The 19,304-nt window shown below is 40.7% G+C and overlaps 2 protein-coding genes across 4 annotated transcripts; one reads left to right on the top strand and one right to left on the bottom strand.

The window, feature by feature from the left end:
- ramp2 (receptor (G protein-coupled) activity modifying protein 2) lies at positions 1-4,499 on the bottom strand. Of its 2 annotated transcripts, XM_003442044.5 has the most exons (6): positions 4,311-4,499; positions 3,654-3,716; positions 3,532-3,564; positions 1,743-1,760; positions 1,455-1,584; positions 1-1,366 (listed from the first exon to the last, which is right to left on the bottom strand). In XM_003442044.5, the coding sequence occupies exons 1-6, from the start codon at positions 4,369-4,371 to the stop codon at positions 1,117-1,119; spliced, it is 555 nt and encodes a 184-aa protein (XP_003442092.3). In that variant the 5' UTR covers positions 4,372-4,499; the 3' UTR covers positions 1-1,116. The 2 variants fall into 2 exon arrangements, with proteins under 2 accessions (XP_003442092.3, XP_013125070.1); XM_013269616.3 differs by lacking the exons at positions 3,532-3,564; positions 3,654-3,716; positions 4,311-4,499 and adding an exon at positions 1,974-3,487.
- A 2,289-nt stretch (positions 4,500-6,788) lies between these two features.
- ezh1 (enhancer of zeste 1 polycomb repressive complex 2 subunit) lies at positions 6,789-19,141 on the top strand. 2 transcript variants are annotated; one of them, XM_003442045.5, is made up of 20 exons: positions 6,789-7,274; positions 8,432-8,604; positions 8,879-9,004; positions 9,670-9,792; positions 10,217-10,334; positions 10,779-11,009; positions 11,578-11,680; positions 11,973-12,136; positions 12,260-12,351; positions 12,464-12,626; positions 13,639-13,823; positions 15,228-15,319; positions 15,447-15,475; positions 15,580-15,705; positions 16,808-16,986; positions 17,067-17,162; positions 17,257-17,338; positions 17,429-17,509; positions 17,609-17,693; positions 17,781-19,141. In XM_003442045.5, exons 2-20 carry the CDS (start codon positions 8,434-8,436, stop codon positions 17,839-17,841), a joined length of 2,307 nt encoding a protein of 768 aa, XP_003442093.1. In that variant the 5' UTR covers positions 6,789-7,274; positions 8,432-8,433; the 3' UTR covers positions 17,842-19,141. The 2 variants fall into 2 exon arrangements, with proteins under 2 accessions (XP_003442093.1, XP_005468886.1); XM_005468829.4 differs by having other exon boundaries at positions 6,993-7,519.
- The last annotated feature ends 163 nt before the right edge of the window (positions 19,142-19,304 follow it).

The following is a 19,304-nucleotide window of genomic DNA, read 5'->3' as shown; positions in this document are numbered from 1 at the left end:
GTAAGTATACAACTGTAGATTTATTGGTTTAAAATATAAAAAATAAAAATGCATACAGTTCATTGCATGAGAGCAGGCAGGATGTACTTTCACAGTAAGTCCACGAAGTCCTGACAATAGCAGAAATACATCAGAGTATATAAATACACATTTTTGTTCTAAATCTGAAAGCACTTATAGTGGCTTTATTGTCATTCAGGGCAAAAGATAAAACTTTTATCTTTTTGTCATTGTTCAGTGTTTGTCACAATTCTGTGCAGGCAACTTAAAATGTCTTTTGTCTGGAGGGAGATACGCTTTTCTTCTAACCAGCTTCTCGTCACATGAGTATGAAGATTACTTACAGTTAATAAAAACAGACCTCGACCCTTTGAACTCTTTGTGTGCTATGATTTGAATAACTAGATCCATGCATATGGTTAACTTCTTGTCCTCCCTACACATACACACTACAGAGTGTTTAGGACCTTTGTCAAAGATCAGATATGAACATCTTTCTCCTTTTCAGAATTAAAAATCATTTAGCTTCTAAATGCTGTCTTCATAAATATATTTTATATTTTTAGGCTCAAAGTTTAAACAGCAAAAAAACTAACACAACATTGCCTATGAATGCAAAAGCAGCTCAGTAATAAACTTTACCTTGTCTTTTATCAGCCCAAGTCTCTTGCATAAAACAGAGTGTCAATACAAATTTTGTTTCTACTTTTACAAGCTCCGGAGCTTTCGTCAGGCTAATCACGAATATTGGCTTCTCCAGTATAAATGAAATATTGTGAGCAAACAAGAGATGACCAATGCTTCAAGCAACGGCCAACTCTAGTGTCAAGTGGTTTAAAACAAAACCTTTTTGTCACAGTAAATGAGATACAGTATAGTACAGAACACAGTTTCTGACAGTGTTTGTCTGCGTTAAGAAGTATGTCACTTAAGAGAAACAGTTGTGATGCCACAGAACCACGCCTACTATGTCTATGTGGCTAATTTAAGTTGTGAAGTGCAGAAGATCTAAAGATTCAGTCTCTGGTGAGATGAAAGTGTATAAGCAGTTTGTAAACAAGCGGTTCCTGGGTTAGGGGAGAAGAGAGAACATAGCTGAGCAGAGATTCTAGGTTATCAGGAGTTGCCATCTCCATTTTTGGTCTTAAGTACCACCAGGCTAACCATTACAGGGATCAGGCAGATGGGCGTGATGACCAAAGCAAACATGATGGCAGGTGGTGGGTCACTTAGCTCATCTGTGGGACAATCCTTGAAAAACCTGGAATGAATGTCCAAAAAGGTCTGTTCCACCACATGGTTGGGCCATGGGATGGAGTATAAGTCACATATTTGTTCTGTACACGTGCTTAGGTTGCTGTACCAACTGAATAGAAGGAGAACATGAAAGGTAAATTAGAAATTGGCATTTAAACAAAAAACATTCATTTTAAATATAAATGCCCCCTACTTACCTGTTTACCTTACTCCAATCGCACCAGTCAGTTTTGTTCAGTGATGCCATTTCAAGCTCAAATATTTGCACACAGAGCAAAGCAAACATGTCGGGGAGGCAGCTCATTCTGTCTGAGTCAACTGCACAAACTACAGAGCAGAAGAGAAGAATCAACAACAACAAAAAAGGGAAAAAGAAAGTGGCTTTAAAAATGAGTTGTGCATAAAACAACTTCTGCAAGACTCCCTTTATCAAATTATATATGAAGTTATATGATTATGTATGTTTATAAGGTTATGCCACCTACCAAACTGTCCACTGGCATCTGAAAGAGAAGAAAAAACACTTTTTAGCTTAAAAACATGTAAATGAAGCAGTAAATCTCTTCAAATCTGCCATGCAAGCCCTTCCTAATTCATCTGTCCAAGCAAATCGGAGTACCATGGGAAATTTTGTCTACTTTAGATAATGAATTTTTTCCACATCTCTAGCACAGAGGCAGGCATTTCCATATATAAAAGGGAGACCACACACTCACCGGAGAGAAAGGAGAGGAATAACCCTATGAAACCAAGTGCTCCCTTCATGTCAGAAAAAATGAATAAAGGTGTGTTTTCCCCAGCGTATAACCATGTATAAAAAACCAAAACTTCTTAGACTTCATACAGCGAGGCATAACAGGAAACCCGACAGGATGGAAGAGACGCAGTGCAATCTTCGGTTACCAGATGTCCAAACAATGTTACCCGCGGTTACCAGATGTTCTTCGAAGATCTGTCTGATGGCCCTCCGCCTTGGCAGCGGCTCTCCCCCTCTCTAACACACGTTTCTTTAAAATTTTCTTCCGTTTTTAAAGGGGTGGAGGCAACAAAGATTGTCCTCTCCATTCTCCCAAATAAAAGGGAGCACACCCAAACTGGGGCTGGACTCACATCTGAAAACCCTTTACTCTTTAACTCTTGTTCTGCGTTTTAGTCTCAGTTTCTCACAGTTGAAGGCCTGGCCAGCTCACAGCATGTGATTTATTTGCCTTTTGGGCTGTCTCTGCCAAATAGGAAACATAAGTAAACATTTAGGACTTAGCGTTTCGGGGTGGATGTAATCATGACTCTGCAGGGTGTGCTCTGCAGACAGCCATGATTTCATATTTAGGTTAATTTGACCAAACCTGGAAATAGTTGTTTGTCAAAGTTGACCAGCTGTTTAAAGGGCCAACTATCGTTACGCATGCATGCTAGTAGGAAAACATTCTGTAATTAACGCTACAAGTACGGGAAATCTTGCTCATGTGTGTGATACATCTGGAAGATAGTTTCTCACTGTCTTTAAAAAAAAAAATTGTGTGCAAGAGAGGTGCTTTCACTGATTGAATTAAAAATGAAATCTATGGTTTAGGGTTTCTCACAACCAGCTTGTTAATTTATGACACTAAATCCATATGTTCGGCCTCTCACAACATCTGTTTGCCAAGCAACATTTTGATTTAGTAATGACATCAGGAAATGTGTTCTTTTTTTTTCAGTGGGTGGGGGGCTCAGAGTTGAGAGCGCTGGCAGGGGGAGGAGGGGACAGTCGGGGGATGGAGGAAAAAAGGAAAAAAAGGAAGGCACAGGATGAGGAACAGTGAAAGGGGCGCTGCTCCAATGTTCTAGTTGTTTCACAACTCAGAGTTCATGCGTTGATCACAGACGTTGCGTGGGGTGAATGACGAACAAATTAAGGAAGTCGAGCCAGGTGGGGGCTGCTCGTGATGAGGTTTCAGTTACCCTCCAACCCCAAACCAGTACGGGCCTCATGTCCACTGACGTTGACCCCTCACTGGTAGAGACCTCCCCAGGAGTTTGTCTTGGATTCTCATGGTAATACACACAAGGACAAATCTTGGCAGAAAAAAGGATCCCTGAGTTCTGCTTTTCTGGTTTGTCAGTTCCAGACCAGGCAAATAAGTTTAGAAATGTAATCCAAAGCAATTCCTCAGTGGATGCAATTACATAAACCCCATTTGGAACTGTAAAAATACAAAATCTAGGACATATAGACATAGATGTATAGCTGTCAGTCTATAATAAAGTGATGGAGAAAATGTATGCACTTACTAAGAGTCATCATCCTGTCTGTTGAGTTAAACTCTGCAAAGGAGGGGTATCAGTTAGTCAGTGGTCATGCATGAATTTTGTTTCTTCCTTGGTTTGTTGCTTATTTCTGTAAATGTACTTACCTACTGTTACTGTCGGATGCACAGTTACCTTTTCTTCACTTTGACATACCACTGCTGTGCTTGCTGTAATAAGAGGAATAAAATAAAGACCTGAACATTGGAATAAAACTGTTGATTTAAAACACCACAATATTTTATACGTGTACATAATCTTCTATATGTAGTTTGCAGACCTGAGTGGGGCAGTAAAGGAAATAACATGCCGTGCTGAGTGAACACATGAGTGCATCCTCCCTTTGTCTAGCACTTTTCTAAGGAAATCTTAATGTGTTCAACTCAAAAGCTCATCCCATGTGATCGCGGTCCTATTGCGCGAAATAAATAAGTAATTGACTGAAATATTTTATTTCTTAAAGACTCATGACAACTGCATTTTTTTAAAAAATGCAACGAGATTCATAAAAATATCCTCCTAAAGTTAAAAAAAAAACTGATCTAAGAAAAATCAGTTGTCTCAGGCTGATCACAATTACTCTTTGACCCTTAATCCAAACTGTTTCAGTGTAAAACTCAGTCAGGGGATTAACTAAACTCCTTACTAAAATCTACTAATTACTAAACATTTTCTTTGAATTCTTATTGAGAGGTGAGTTCATGGAAAAGTTAAAAGATTAAGTCAAAATAATAAAAATAGGATAGCATAAAGCCTTTACTTACCCCAGATGAAAAGAAGCATAAAAACTCTGAAATACATAACTAAGAATCTGGTGAGTGTCATTTTGCCTAATGTTCTTCTCCTCTTCCCTGATGGGTAAGAATTACATATCTCAACCTTTTGCAGGAAGGCTGTGTAAAGCAACAGGAAGCCCTCATTTCCTAGTAGGGGCGGACTCACCAAATGGGGCAAAGAGCCTCTGATAAAGTTAGGACTATTGCGGCCCATTGGTGCAGCACTATCAATCTCTCTCTCTTCATCTATTTCCTTAGTTTGTCCCACCCTCTGTTTTCAGGGGCCACACTTTGTCCTGTTTTTCTCTTCCCCACTTTCTGCCTCTTTATTTATCATTGCAAGCAGAATTTTATTGCAAACATGCAGGAGCTTCTGATCAAATGCAAGCTATGTTAGACTGACAGGATACATGCTGCTGACAAGTTGCTTTTCAAAGATTTAGAGAAGTAAAAGTTTTCAGTAAAGTATTTTTAGGAGAAACACACAGGGCTGCGAATCACAAAGAAGAGATACTTTTTTTTTTTTTTTAGCTTATTGTTCAGAAATATCAGACAAAGTTTTAATGAATCTACATTTTTTTTAGGTCATGGATTCATATTTCATTGCTGTGGAGCAACTGACTAACCGTGGGTAAAGAATATCTATCTATCTCAATAAACGTCTGTGGTAAAGAGAGGTGGCTGGAATATCCAGTATGAAACTGATTCACGTCACTGAGGGATGAGTACTCTTTTTCAGCTGCTAGGCTTGGAAGAAATCCAAGTAGCTCAGGCCAAAATTGCTTCCACATTTCATTTCAGTTAAAGGAGGCCACTGTTTTACATGTAATGGACTGAACTTTAAAAATCCAGCATATAGAAGCTTAAATATTGAACTTGGAGTGTGAGCGAAGTGGAGCATGAAGCATATTTGAAATGTAAGTAAGTAAACATTTACTTTGACACGTGTTCTATGAAAATGAATGCTTCTACAGTCACTCACTATTTCAAATGGCTTTCGAAGTCTCTGTTTTATTAGCTACGTTGTAAATCTTTTCATCTCCAAGGCTTTGTCACAGATCATAAAGCCTGCAGCATATCTGAAGAAATGTATCCCAAATAGAGATGCCAAGATCAACACACGCAGTTTACATGATGCAGAATTAAAAACTTCCTGCTGATAACAGTGTCCTAAGCTCATCTTCCTCTGTGTGTTTGCTTTTGTTTGACAGTTTAGTATCAACATGGCAGTGGCTACTTCAAATATCACTGTGGATATGGCAAACAAACTGTACTATCTGAGATACCTTTTGCTCACTGAATGCATAAATCATAAGCAGGCATGCGTGCCACAAACAGCACAGCCAGGGAACAGAGGGGATCAGCAACAACAGCAATCAGAGAGAAACACGATGGGTCTGTTAAGGCGATATAAAGTTTCATTTCTCTTAATCCTACTTTGATGTGTACATATGAGTTCATGTGGCGTCCTTCCATTAAAAACCAGCTAAATAGCGCCATCTTGTGTCTTGCAGATGAATAATTACTGTGTTTGCTTTTGGGGATTTTTTTAATATCTTACAAGTAATAAACTATAAAATGAAATAAATGGGAGCTATAAATAAAATACCCTGAGAGTAAATATTTTTAAATATATCCTTTGTATTTTACTTTTTTCTTTGTATTATATCCTGAGGGGATATGTTAAAATTCCTCCCGTGGAGAGCACACACAACATCTAACATGTTTATCAAAGCAGTACTTTCAAGGACTTTTATTTATAGCAAACCACTACTCGATTGCCTGCACTTTCAGCTTCTTATTTGGCATTAAGTACACACACTATTTATCCACACTACATTTTATATTTAATTGAACGTAAATATTTGAATCTATTTAAAGTGATTGTAGCAAATTAACTGATTTTCTCTGATTTTAAATGTATACACAAGTCAGAATCAGTGCCTCCATAGTAATGTGACTATTGGTAATTTATCGTAATTATTTATAGTGTTAGGTGTTAGCAGTTAGCTTGTGTACATTAAATCAAATCAAGCCAGAAAATGGAATGAGATTAGCTATTACCACGTGTTCCGTTGAACCCTACGTCCGGTTTACGCGTGATGTGTTAAATTAAACATTTCCCTACAAAAGGGGTGTGACGTTTGGCTACTTACACATAAGCAAAGATTTACAGAGGTTAATATACTTCTCTGTAAATTCAAGTCATTATGCTTTCTCATATCGCTGCTCGTCAAATCAAAGTCCATCGAAAACATCATTTTTCAGCTTGCTTGAGCTCTGTATAGTGGGTTTTACGTGGGTTAAGTGACAGCATCAGTGGCGTGAATACCGTCATCCAACCCTCTATCTTTGTGTGTCGGGCTCTCCCTGGAGGAGAAGAGCTGAACAGCAGCTGAATTGTTTTCCATTTGACCCTAGTACATTGGAATGTCGGGAAACTGTGTTCCAGTGTCCAAGTATTTATTATTTTTAATTCGTAGGCTAGACAGTTACTTCAGCTCTGTGGGCAGACTGAATTAATGCATCTATTTTCAGGTTTTGTGAGAAGTTTATTTTGCATTGATTTTTTTGGTAAATATATAAAATAAATACCCGATACTCCTATAAAGCTACGTGTATTCATAATGTTTATTTAGGCCATTTTATTCTTTCGCTCCTATAGAGTCGGCTGTATTTAAGATTATGTGTTTGCACTTGCTCTACTATCAAAACCCACAGAGTGTTCTGCCTTCACGCATTTAGATGGCGATCTAGCACTCCGGACAGTTGCATCAGTTCCTGTGTATGCGTGTAAATGGCTGTGCTGTGGCTGCTGCACGCTACTTTTTATTCCCAGGACGCAGAATAGTAATAAATCCTCCTCTGCTTGGAAAGGCTGTGATCATAATATAGACGTCACCCTCCTGCTCGAGTTGGATCAACCAAGCCAAGTGCGCAGTTATTTGTAAGGTACAACAACAACAACCTCCAGCACCATGCCCATGGATAGAGATTTCTCAGAGATCCCCTCGCTGCGCGGAGATGATAACTGCGTCAGAGCCATAGCAAACACAGCCTTGAATTGCTCCGGATCTCTCTACTAAAAAAAAAAACAAAAAAAAAAAAAACGAGAGAGAGAGAGAAAAACAGAAAGGGACTTGGTCGCGTTGCGGGCTGTTGTCGCAACAAATAGGACACGAGACGTGGATTTAAAGGTATTTAATAACTGCGACACTGGATGTAGCGATCTTGACGTGCACACCCGTGCGCTAGTGTAACGTGCCGTCATTGTGCTGTTCGGTGCGCACGTCTTTAGAGTGTTCTACATTTAAATGGGTACTGTGTAGCTCTCTTGGCACGGGGCTGCACTTACAGGACGTCGCGGACTTCATAGCTTCATGTGTCTGAAACGTGTGCACGTTTCGTAGCCCCCAAAAACGAGGTGCAGCAGTTTCCCCGAGCTCAGTTTTACCTTTGTATTTATTTTTAATTCCGTTTGAGTTCAGACGGGGAAGTTGATATTCAGCGTGGCGATTATGAAACACAGAAAAACTGTACTACGCACTTTTCTATTCTGCTTTTCTGAAGTGGCACGCCCACTCCTGTGCAATGTGGATGCCCCGTGCTATTAAATTCATGTGCTGTATTCATAGATGCGCACACTGTCGCGCTGTATGCGCATAATTCAATCAATTTTCCCCAAGATTTATAAAAAGAGCAGAAACAGTCTACCAGAAAAAGCCCCGTAAAGCACTCGAGGAGGCTTTTTTTTTTTTTTTTTTTGCATTAGACGTCTGTTTTGTTTTGCTAACAGATGGGGGCACTCTTTCAGAAAGACCATCGGCGAGGGTGAATGGGGAAATGTAATGGGGTTGTGAGAAACAGAGGGCGATAGTAAGCCCATTAGTACTATAATAAGGTAACTGAAGTGGACTGCAGGCATATTACATCAGAACTACTGCTATACTACTACTATATTACATTTAATGTAATTAGTGAAAGTAGTTACTGTGGCAGAAAACATGAAAACAAACCTAAGTTTACAAAAGTAACTTGTCTGAATATGAAACTGGAATGTTTTGAAGTTGGGCCTGTTTGTCATATGCTTTCCTTTTATTTTTAAACAGTCATGGAGGAAAGTGCAGCAGCCCCTGACACCGGTGTTGCCCCATCACTTCCAAGACCTCAGTCTTCCTCCTTTATCCCTTCTCGCAGCATGCTGGAGTGGAGACGGAGGGTCAAGTCTGAGTATATGCGCCTTCGCCAGGTCAAACGCCTTAAAAAAGCAGAAGAGGTCAAAGTGAGTCACATTGACATCACCCAAGTTAAATTCAGATGTTCAGTTTTTTTCAGGGTCTGTGAATGAAGATAAGGTTGTAGCTAAATATGGCACAAGACATCTTTTCTCTTGTGCAATCAGGGTTTTGTGCAATGGTCCTGAACAAATAAAGAGCAACGCTTAATTTGTACGTGGGATCCTGGTGTGTCTTTTGTATCCAGTTCTCAATGCGTGTGCTATATTAATAGTGTGTATGTCTTGTTTAACTTGGTCTTTTATTCTCTTTTTTTTCTAGACCCTTTTCATGTCTAACAGGCAAAAGATTGAGCAACAGACAAATATCCTAAACACAGAATGGTCCAAGCTCCGGATTCAGTCCATCCCTCTGTCAACCTCTAATGGGGCTCTGGCCACCAAAAAGGTGGGTGTGTGGTCTGTCAGAGAGAGACGGAGAAATTATGGGGCACTGATCTAGCTTTAGTTGAGCATGCAACCCTTATGCTGTGATGCAGTGTCCAGGGTTTGAAACCGCTCATTCTCTTCTGTCAGCTTTATTGTGATAGGACAGTGGAGAGAAGATAAGAAAGGCTAAAAGCCACCCAAAATATACAAAAAGAGAGCGATGGAGACTATTAAGACAATGGCAGGACACATGATTTGCACTATTATCTGAACCTTGCGGTACGTCTTCTTATTCCTGTCCAAGATGCTCTGGCTAAGCTAGAAGTTCAATATATTTTTATAATGTGAATGTGTTGTGAGGAAATCCCTTCTTGAACATCATGTTGAGATCTCCTCACCCCTCCCAATCTTCTATACCGATTCCCAACTGGATGGGAAAGTGTGGTAGAAGTGGATCGCATGACAGTCTAACAGTCTGCTGCCCTGTGGGAGCTTATAATACATACAGCCTGATGGTATAACCACATCTTTCTCCTCCCGCATGCTGTCATGGTGGGCTGTATTGTGTTAACTGGTTTTATTCCCCCTGCTCAGAGTTAAGTGTGTAGTTATAAAACGGCCAAGTGCTGCAGCATATTGTTCTAGGATCTGGTGATTCTCAAGCCACCTCTGGTTATCTTACAGGTGTGTACAGTGGAGTTTGGCTTCCCAGGATTCAAAGCTCAAGCCATTGCCATGAGACCACTGTCAACAGTAGCTGGAATCCCCTTTATGTACTCCTGGTCCCCTCTGCAGCACAACTTTATGGTATAAATAAAACACAACTGTCATTGACACAGTTACAGTTTCATATCACCCTTAGAGCACGCTGAATATAATTTGTTGCTAATTCATCTGATTCTAGTTATGAGTTAAATGGAAACTGATAATGTTCTACTATTTTCTTATTAAATTCTCTGTTCATTGAACTTTTAGGGCAGTTGAATAAACTGAGGAACACATGTTATCGAGCTATAACATAGGATTTTGTTCCACAGAAGTTCAAATTGAAAATTCTCACAGAACACTCTTACAACCGAACTTTTCATTTATTTTTTTCAGTCAGGTCGTGTACTTATTTTGTGAATGCATTTCTGCTAACAAGTGTAATTGTATATTGCTTTTACAGTTTTGGTCCCTCTGAAGAATCTGCAGTTACAGACTTGTTTTAACCAAAGTTTGTTTGTTCTAGGTGGAGGATGAAACGTTCCTCCACAACATCCCTTACATGGGCGATGAAGTGCTGGAGCAAGACGAGGCTTTCCTGGAGGAACTCATTGACAACTATGACGGTGTTCATGGTGACAGAGGTTCGTGTTGAATATTATATGTCCCTGCAAACAGGAGACAAATTAAAAGAAAATGCAGCATCAAGTGTCTTAGTAAGGTAATGGGTCACCTCGTACCAACAGAACAGCTTCAGTGCACATTGTCAGTGATTTTCTTCAATTCTTTCCTCTGATTCTTTTTTTTATGATTGGGGTGGGGAGTACTGTCTAATATGTTGGTCCAAAAATCTCCAATAGGTGTTAAGTTGAAATTTGGCAATTGTAAGATTTGCATCATTTTCGTACTTCACTAATCAAACAATTCAATGGATAGGAAAAAGGGATAGCCTAGAACAACTGAATTTTGATTTTCAATGATCCTGCTCTTTTTAAAACCACAGACTTTTTGCCATCTTAATAAAAAAGTCAAGAATCACACATTTAATTGGTGATAACTGTTGGTATGACATCTCGATTGTGTTCCAGAGGGAGGGTTCATCAGCGATGAGATATTTAAAGAGTTAGTGGACGCCCTGAGCCAGTACTCTGACCACGAGGAGGACGAAGAAGAGGAGGCCTCAGCAGGAACTGTTGGGGACATGACAGGGAAGAAAGAAGAAGAGAGGGTGATGAGGAGGAGCTCATTGGAGGGCTCAGAAGAGAATAAGGCTGGATCTGTGGCGTTTGTCAGGAGGAAGAGGAGAAGCACTACTGAGGGTGAGTCTTCAGCTTGGCGCATTTGTGTTTTCAGATGATGAGAACAAGAAAAGTACAGGCTCATGCTGTTCGTGTCATTGCACTGTACACCTGCCACAAGGTCGCCCTGCCACAGCAGCTCTTGAGCTGACATTGTTTGCTTTACAGCTGCCTCTGTGTCCCTACTGTGTGTGAGTGAACCTATTTGTCCATGACACTGATATGGCCCAGCTCTAATTACAGAACTGAATGACCTCGTGCACCGGGCTTTATGGAAAACTAGGCTATATACACACTGCCAACACTTAGTGACAGTTCATTTGAAGCACACCTGGGCACAGTGTCACTGATTCACAAATACATGTGTAGAAGATGGGAACGTGAATCAAAGATAATGGTAAAAGAGATGTACAATGTTCTTATTACATCATTTTTATTTTTTTTACCAAGTGACCTTGAGAATGGAAGGAACTTTACCATTGCAACAGAACATATTGCATAACCTTTGTTTGTGAGTTTGTATCAAAACCTGATGTCTGGACAAACCTGGGTGATTCACATAGCAATCTCTGCTCGTTGTCTCCCACAGTGAAGGACGTGTCCAGCAGCAAGAAGATCCCCAATGATAAGATATTTACAGCGATCGCCTCAATGTTCCCCTACAAAGGCACCACAGAGGAGCTGAAGGAAAAGTAAGAAAAGTGTAGTCAATCCAGGGATCTGTACGCACAATGCCGGGCAGTCTGTTGCTTAGTGTTCACCATGGAGACGAAAGCTGTCAGGGAGGAAAGTAATAATAGTCGCTCCCTGTCAGGCTCTCCGACTCAAAGGGGTAGTTACATCAGCATCTGAAAGAGCTGTGCTCAGAAAAAAAAAAATCTTCATCTTTGTCCGGCACTGTTTCACTAAGCTAAATGAGCGTATCAATAGTGTGCCACAAAGAAGTGACATATCCCGCTGAAACTTTTCATATGTCCTCCACAGGTACAAGGACCTCTTGGAGCCGCCAAGTCCAGTGAAGCTGCCCCCTCTCTGCACCCCCAACCTAGACGGACCTTTTGCAAAGTCTGTGCAGAGAGAGCAGTCGTTACACTCCTTCCACACACTCTTCTGCAGGCGCTGCTTCAAATACGACTGTTTCCTCCACCGTAATAGCTTCTTATATATTCTTTCAAAGTTTGAAATGTATATATTAAGATTATAGTATTCCAAGTATAGTAACCACATGATGAAAAGTGGGGGTCAAAACATTTTTCTTTCTGTTGATGAAGCTTTTCATGCTACACCCAATGTTTACAAGAGGAAGAATAAGGAGATCCGCATGGAGACTGAACCATGCGGTGTAAACTGCTTTCTGTTACAGGTATGCCCACAGTTGTTTAACTGATGCATTCATGCATTCTCTACACATTAGAACCCCCTATGTTTTCCTCCTGATCATATTTTAAATGTTCTACGTCTTTTCTCATGTGAAGAAAGGGGCTAAAGAGTTTGTGGATCAGAATATGTTACGGTCGCAGAAGTCTCGGAGGCGACGGAGGCAGCCCCGTCCCACCAGTTCCAGCTGTCCTGGACCATCTGGCTCTGCTGAAGAACCCAAGGAGGGTGACAGTGACCATGAAACCACCTCCTCCTCAGGTGGGGCACTTTCTCAAAATGTCACTTACTCTTGAATGAATGAACGAATTTTAAAAAATCAGTTCATGTGTTCTTCTTTCTGGTAGCAAAAGGCTTTCTTCATTATGAGTTCATGCAGTATAGATGGTGTATATATTTTAATTGGTTTCTGAGATTCACCTCCCCACCCCAACCCCCAGAAGGCTGTCCACCCTGACTAACCCTCTTAAGGAAAGTGAAATTTGGCTAGAGATGACAGCTTTCAAGCCACATCCTCTCGCCTTTCCTCCCCTCTTCACTCTCCTTGTAGTATCAGCTCTTTCTTGCCAAGAAAAATAAACTAGCCATTAGTTTTGCATGCTTCAGCCTCAACATAAACACATTGTTCCCCCTCCACCTCACTACTTTTACTGCACTATATTCTTTCACATTTCTACTGATTTCTTCATGTAGAGAGCAAGAGGAAGGAAATAAGCGCGCACACCCCTGGCTGTTTTTCTTTCTCTTATTCACTCTCAGGTTGTTGCTGATTTCTATCAGTTCCTTACCAGAAGCCTGTGTTAGTTTTGGAAACTCCTGGTACTGAGCCAGTGACTCAGCAGAGTCTCCCACATGTGTTGGGATAATGTGGAAAAAGCAGATTGTTGAGCAGATTAATAAAGACACTCAGCGCCGGAGCATGTGGCCACAGTAATGCTCCATGTACTCTGTTGCCTGGCAACATTCGCTGTCTTGAATTGTGGATGCACGAGCATCATTGTTGGATATCCAAAACCCCAATCAAAACTCACAGTCCCCTTTGTGTCCATTTATATACAAAGACGGCTTCTAGAAACAGCAGCTTTTATGTTTGTGCAAGGTTAGAGCACCTTTTATTGCATGAGTGCGGATAAAAGCTGTCACAAACTTTGCCAGGACCAAGTAATTTAAAAAGTGCTTGCTTGTTCAGATACATGTTGAGTTAAAAAATGTGACAAAATGCTTTCCAGCTAAAGTCCCCAAGTATGTTTGTGTGTGTCTGTGTATAAAAAAGAGGGCAATTCACGGTGCCAGACTCCCACCAAGCTGCGTCCAGGAGATGATGACGGGGAGCAGCAGGCGTGCTGTGTCGTCCAGTGGAGTGGAGCAGAGGAGTCGCTTTTCAGGGTGCTACACGGCACATACTTCAACAACTTCTGCTCTATTGCTCGCCTCATCGGTACAAAGAACTGCAAGGAGGTAAAACATACAGGCACATGACAGTTTTCTAGTTTCAGAATGATTCTGCGTTCACTTGTTTTGGTTTAAAGTTGGTGTTAAAACTACTAAATGTTAGTCACCACTAATAAATGCGCTTTATTTCAGCTTTATCCTTGTTCTGTATCCAGATAGGATAGCTACATTAACCACAGTGTAATAAGATTTCAAACTATGTAGTTGAGAGTTTATAATATGTTTTGCCTGTAGCAGCAAATGTAGCCTGGAGACATGAAGCCTCAAGCAGAAGTGAGGAGCAGTGCACAGAGATTTCTTGCTAACTCCATGCCTTTGATTTCCTTTTCAAACTTGCCTTCAGAGCAGCTTGACTCAACTGGCATCATTTTATACATTTTGCACAGCCCCATCATAAATCACAAATAGCTTTGTTAAACAGTTTCAGTCATATGAACCAATACACCAATAAACAGACATTAAAATGTAGCTTGCTTTATAATGACAGTACAGATGCTTTCAGAAGAAAATGCAAGGAAGTATAAGTAAAAGAGTTCTTAACATCTTTGTAGACTACAAAACAAAAAGAAAAGGGAAAACCAGAATCTCAGTTGGGCCTCAGTTGTGCCTGATTACCTCTCACATCTGTTGTTTACTAACCATACTAACTATGAAATGTGTTTTTTGTAGTCTATGAACTCAACTAAAACTCTCTAAAACTGATTCATAGTTGTTTTGAAAGAAAGTACAAACCATACTTGCGCTGCTGATTTCTGTTGCGTCAGTCCAAGTATAATAACGTGCATCCGGTGCTTGTGGTTTTATGGTGTGGATAATTGGACTGACTACAGAGAGAATTGCATATGGCACCATAAAGAGGAATGCCAACCAGATGTGACGTCTCTCATTTTCCCTCATGACGCAGTTGTCCAGACATTCCCAGCTTCCCTTGGGCTGTGCATGAGAGTGCTCTGTTGGGAACATTTTGCTACTTTAACAAAATAGATTTCAAAAGTTGTTTCACTTGTGCATTTATTTAAAAAGCTTCACCCTTTATATCCAACCCTTGTATCCCCTCTTGTTCCATGGCCAAACAAGTCTGTATTGGGCTGTCATGGCCCTGCTAATATTCTGACTGCCCCACCCACCCACTGCTTCTCTGAGGGGAAATGCTGAAACCAGCTGCATTATGTATGTGTACATCCCAGGAAAGAGGCCAAAACCGGGTTTTAGCAACCAGAAGTGGTTGAGCATGTTTTCACACAGATGCATGTGAATGCTGCAGTCGAGTTTTATATAAGCAGCTTGTTTTGAAACTTGGGTGCCTTCGTTACTTTGCACAAAATAATTGCAGAATGTCTTCATAGTTGTTTGCTTGCACGCTGAACTTGCAAGATGATATGTCGTCCACTTCATTGTCATTTCCCAAAGGTCTATGAGTTTGCAGTGAAAGAGGCTCTGATCCATCGTGTTCCTTTGGAAGATGGAGGCATCTCCCCTCAAAAGAAGAAAAGGAAGCATAGGCAAGAACTCAACTGTTATTGTCTTTTTTCTGACTTATTGTTTCATCTTCCGGAATAGGTGTGAAAGAAATTTGAGCTTTTAGCCAAGAGGAATAAAGCTTTCTAATGTGTTTAATTGATATTACAGGTTGTGGGCAAAGATTCAGCTTAAGAAAGGTATGTGTAACTAAAAAAAGGCATGGTTTTTAATACATTATGTCTTCTAACATACAACACAGCTTACTGTTCCAGTCTGAGGGCTTTGTCCTCTGTTGTTCCAGATAACTCATCCAATCAGGTGTACAACTACCAGCCATGTGACCACCCCGACCACCCATGTGACAGCTCCTGCCCGTGTGTAATGACCCAAAATTTTTGTGAGAAGTTCTGCCAATGTGAGCATGAGTGTAAGTGTTAACTTTTTTTATTCATTTCATCACAATTTGTGGCTTAATTCTACCAAAAATACAATAGCCTGCTTGGCCATGCGATGCTCAAAGAAGATTGTTTGTTATAATCACATTTTCCACTGAGAAGCCGTTTGCCAGGCCACAATAGAGCAGGGCAGCAGAATTTAAAACGATTCTGCAGTAGTCTGGCAGCGGCCAGAGGAGAAATTGTCCTCTGGCAGGGATAGGTGGGTGTCTGCTTTACAGAGAGCTGCATTCACAATGAGCTATTTGCTGCAGCAGCAATGCCCCAGAACTGTGTTTTCTTAAATGGCCACATGGTGGAGAAATGCTTTTTCTGTATGATGCCCTCTGGAGAGTTGATAATGAAGGGAGAGGATAAGATTAAGCAAACATTTTTTTTCTCTGGTCTCGGAAGAGGAGGTTTTTTCTGCTTGATTTGTTCATCTGTGCTGGTTTAGTCACCTTTTCTCCTCCCATCTCCTGATTACCTCGCCTTTTCCCGTAGCAGCAAAGAGCTGGAGCCAAACAGGAAGCAGGCCCTAGTTCCACATGTGCGTGCTCTAAAAACTTGGAGTGAAATCAAAGGGATGTGACAGGCTCTGTACTTGATATACAACATCGTCTCCTGCATCAGTATGAGTCAAATAGCTCGAGCTAAACGGCGCTTGATGATACAGAGGTATAAAATCCACTCGTGGTGGGAATGGGAAGTGAAAGGCTGCCTTGAGCAGCCTTAGTGTGGACAGTTTTTTTCCAAGCATAGGCTATTGGAAAGACATTTCGGTTATTCTTGCTTGAGCCTTCCATTCATCTGCCCTGAGGGTGTTATGTTACACGCCTCAAAATTGTATTTCAGCATGTCTGCCAGCAGAGGTCTCTGATTGATGAACCTCTCAGCATTACTCAACCTCTGAGCTCCTCTTCTGCAACTGTATTTCGAAATTCAGTTTTTTTGTTGGGTTTTTTTTTTTTTATCATAGTGATATTTCTTCACATAATGTATTATATTTCTGGATTGCTGCTAACTTTATTTTTCTTTATAAAACATGTCAACAATTCCCCTTTCAGAGCAGCTCTGTGTCTAAATGTTTTCTAGGCCAAAACCGCTTCCCAGGCTGCAGGTGTAAGACCCAGTGCAACACTAAACAATGTCCCTGCTACCTGGCTGTAAGAGAATGTGACCCAGATCTTTGCATGACATGCGGTGCTGCAGACCACTGGGACAGTAAAGTAGTCTCCTGCAAGAACTGTAGCATCCAGAGAGGCCTGAAAAAGGTACACTGGAAGATGTGGCTGTTTAAAAATTGTGAGATTTAGTGGTATTAAATAACTCAAACGTCATATGGTGTTTTTAGCACCTGCTTTTGGCTCCCTCTGATGTTGCTGGGTGGGGCACGTTCATCAAAGAGCCTGTTCAGAAGAATGAATTCATCTCTGAATACTGCGGAGAGGCAAGTCTGTGCAGTTTAGTCGATTTTATTTTCAAATACATCATTCATGCTGCGTGCTTACAGTGTTATTTTTCCTATATGTGTGCATAAGCAGCTGATCTCTCAGGATGAAGCAGACCGACGTGGAAGGATTTATGACAAATACATGTCTAGCTTCCTTTTCAACTTGAACAATGGCACGTATTCCCCACTACGTAAAATTATAAGCCAGGCGTACCACTGCAGTGTATTAAAAAACCCATAACATACTCGGTTTCTCTTTTTAGACTTTGTTGTGGATGCCACACGAAAGGGGAACAAAATCCGCTTTGCAAATCATTCAGTTAATCCCAACTGCTATGCTAAAGGTCAGTGAAGGGGGGGTGGGGGTCACTCTACTTTACTATATGAATTCAGCAGCTTTATAAGAGTTATGTTGTCTGATGTTATATTGCCTGCCATTGCAGTGGTGATGGTAAATGGAGACCACCGCATCGGGATATTTGCCAAACGAGCCATCCTTCAAGGAGAGGAGCTCTTCTTTGACTACAGGTAGAGTTGAAGGCCTCTTTGTAATCTCCAGCTTCAAGAGATACTGTATACAAACTCACACTCTTCATACTGTGTTTCCTCCCACAGATACAGCCAAGCCGATGCCCTCAAATATGTGGGAATAGAGAGGGAGGTAGACTTGTCTTAGCTTCATCGGCTGCCTACCTTCAGAACTGGTCCTTAACTCCTCAGCCACCTACTAATGCTTCTTTCCCCGTCTGCAGCATCATTTAGCTGACAAATTTCTATCAGCAGTCACCGTCTCTGCCCTCTCTGCTGCACTTCCAAAAATAGAAAGCCCCTCCCTGCTGTTTGCAGGTGCTCATGCGCCACAAACACTGTACCACCTCCTTCAGTGACAGCCATTAGCTCTCCTCCTCATCTGCTCAGACCCATCCGTCTACCTGTAAAACTGTATCAACCAAGCTTAAACTATTTAAAGTGGAAATACTATTAATCCCTATCACTTACTGTACCGAGAGCATCTCACATTTTTTATTCCATCTCGTCAAAGCAAACAACGCCGAAATAACCCATAGCACAGTGTGTAACTCTCAGCGGTTTTGTTACTGTACTTATTGACTGGCTTTTCTTTGAAAATTCAGTATGTAATGCAAGTTTTTACAGTGTATGTAATGATGGTAAATGAAATGCATGTGACAAACCATCCATTAAACATGTTAGATGCAACATTAGCTTTGGACAGATACTGTTATTCACGTGCAGTCACGCAGTATTGTAGTATGAGGTTAAGCTGTCGCTGTTTTACGGAGAAACTTGATCAGGTTGCGCAACTCGATGCGCTCCCCTGTGAATTTTCTCTGCAGCTAGCAACGTCATCCATCTTTATGGTAAAATAAGTTATTGTGCATTTATATCACTGTTCTGCAAAAATAGGCAACCAGACGAGAAACCGACTGACTGAATGTAACCTGTAGATGATGGTGAAGAGATCTCATTCCTCTTTTCATTTTAAACATTATCCTATTATTGGTACTCAGACTGGCATGCGTATGTCAAGCATTTATCTTTGTGTTTACATCAGCCCGATACTCTCACATTTTGCCAGGAAAGTAAGTCACAGAGTAGATGTTTCCTTTGCAAATTAAATAAGTGCCAAATGATTCCAGGAAGAAAAGTGCTGAAACAACATTGCTGTGTTGCGTAACAAAGCTGTGTTAAAGGTAACCTTTAGAAGGTTATGACCACGGAAAAAGCAAATTTGTTAGTGTTTGACCAAATATTAAGGCCCCCCACATGTGAATGTAAATTATCCTTTTTCATTTGTTTTTCTGTTTTTTTATGTCCACACTTGCTGTTTGGTCTGTTCTTCATTTATAAAACATTAAAAGCCCACTTTGAAATGAGATCTTTCTCAATAGAGATGAACAAAATGGAGTTTAATGCTGTGTACAGTGTATGCCTATAAAAATAAAAGTTTAACTTTATACATTAAAGATGCCATCCTAGTCCTTATCTGTGCTAAATGCTCACTACATTGAAAGCTCAAACGACAGATTGATTTCCTTCAAGCTTCATTTATTGAGATGACAGTTTGGCTTTGCCTTGCTTTACACAGTTATGGTCATTTACAGTGAAACTATTACAAAA

This window comes from Oreochromis niloticus, linkage group LG4 (assembly GCF_001858045.2).
Source record: "Oreochromis niloticus isolate F11D_XX linkage group LG4, O_niloticus_UMD_NMBU, whole genome shotgun sequence".
Classification (NCBI taxonomy): domain Eukaryota; kingdom Metazoa; phylum Chordata; class Actinopteri; order Cichliformes; family Cichlidae; genus Oreochromis; species Oreochromis niloticus.
The sequence above is the reverse complement of the archived record's forward strand: the minus strand, read 5'-3'. Positions and strand labels throughout refer to the sequence as shown.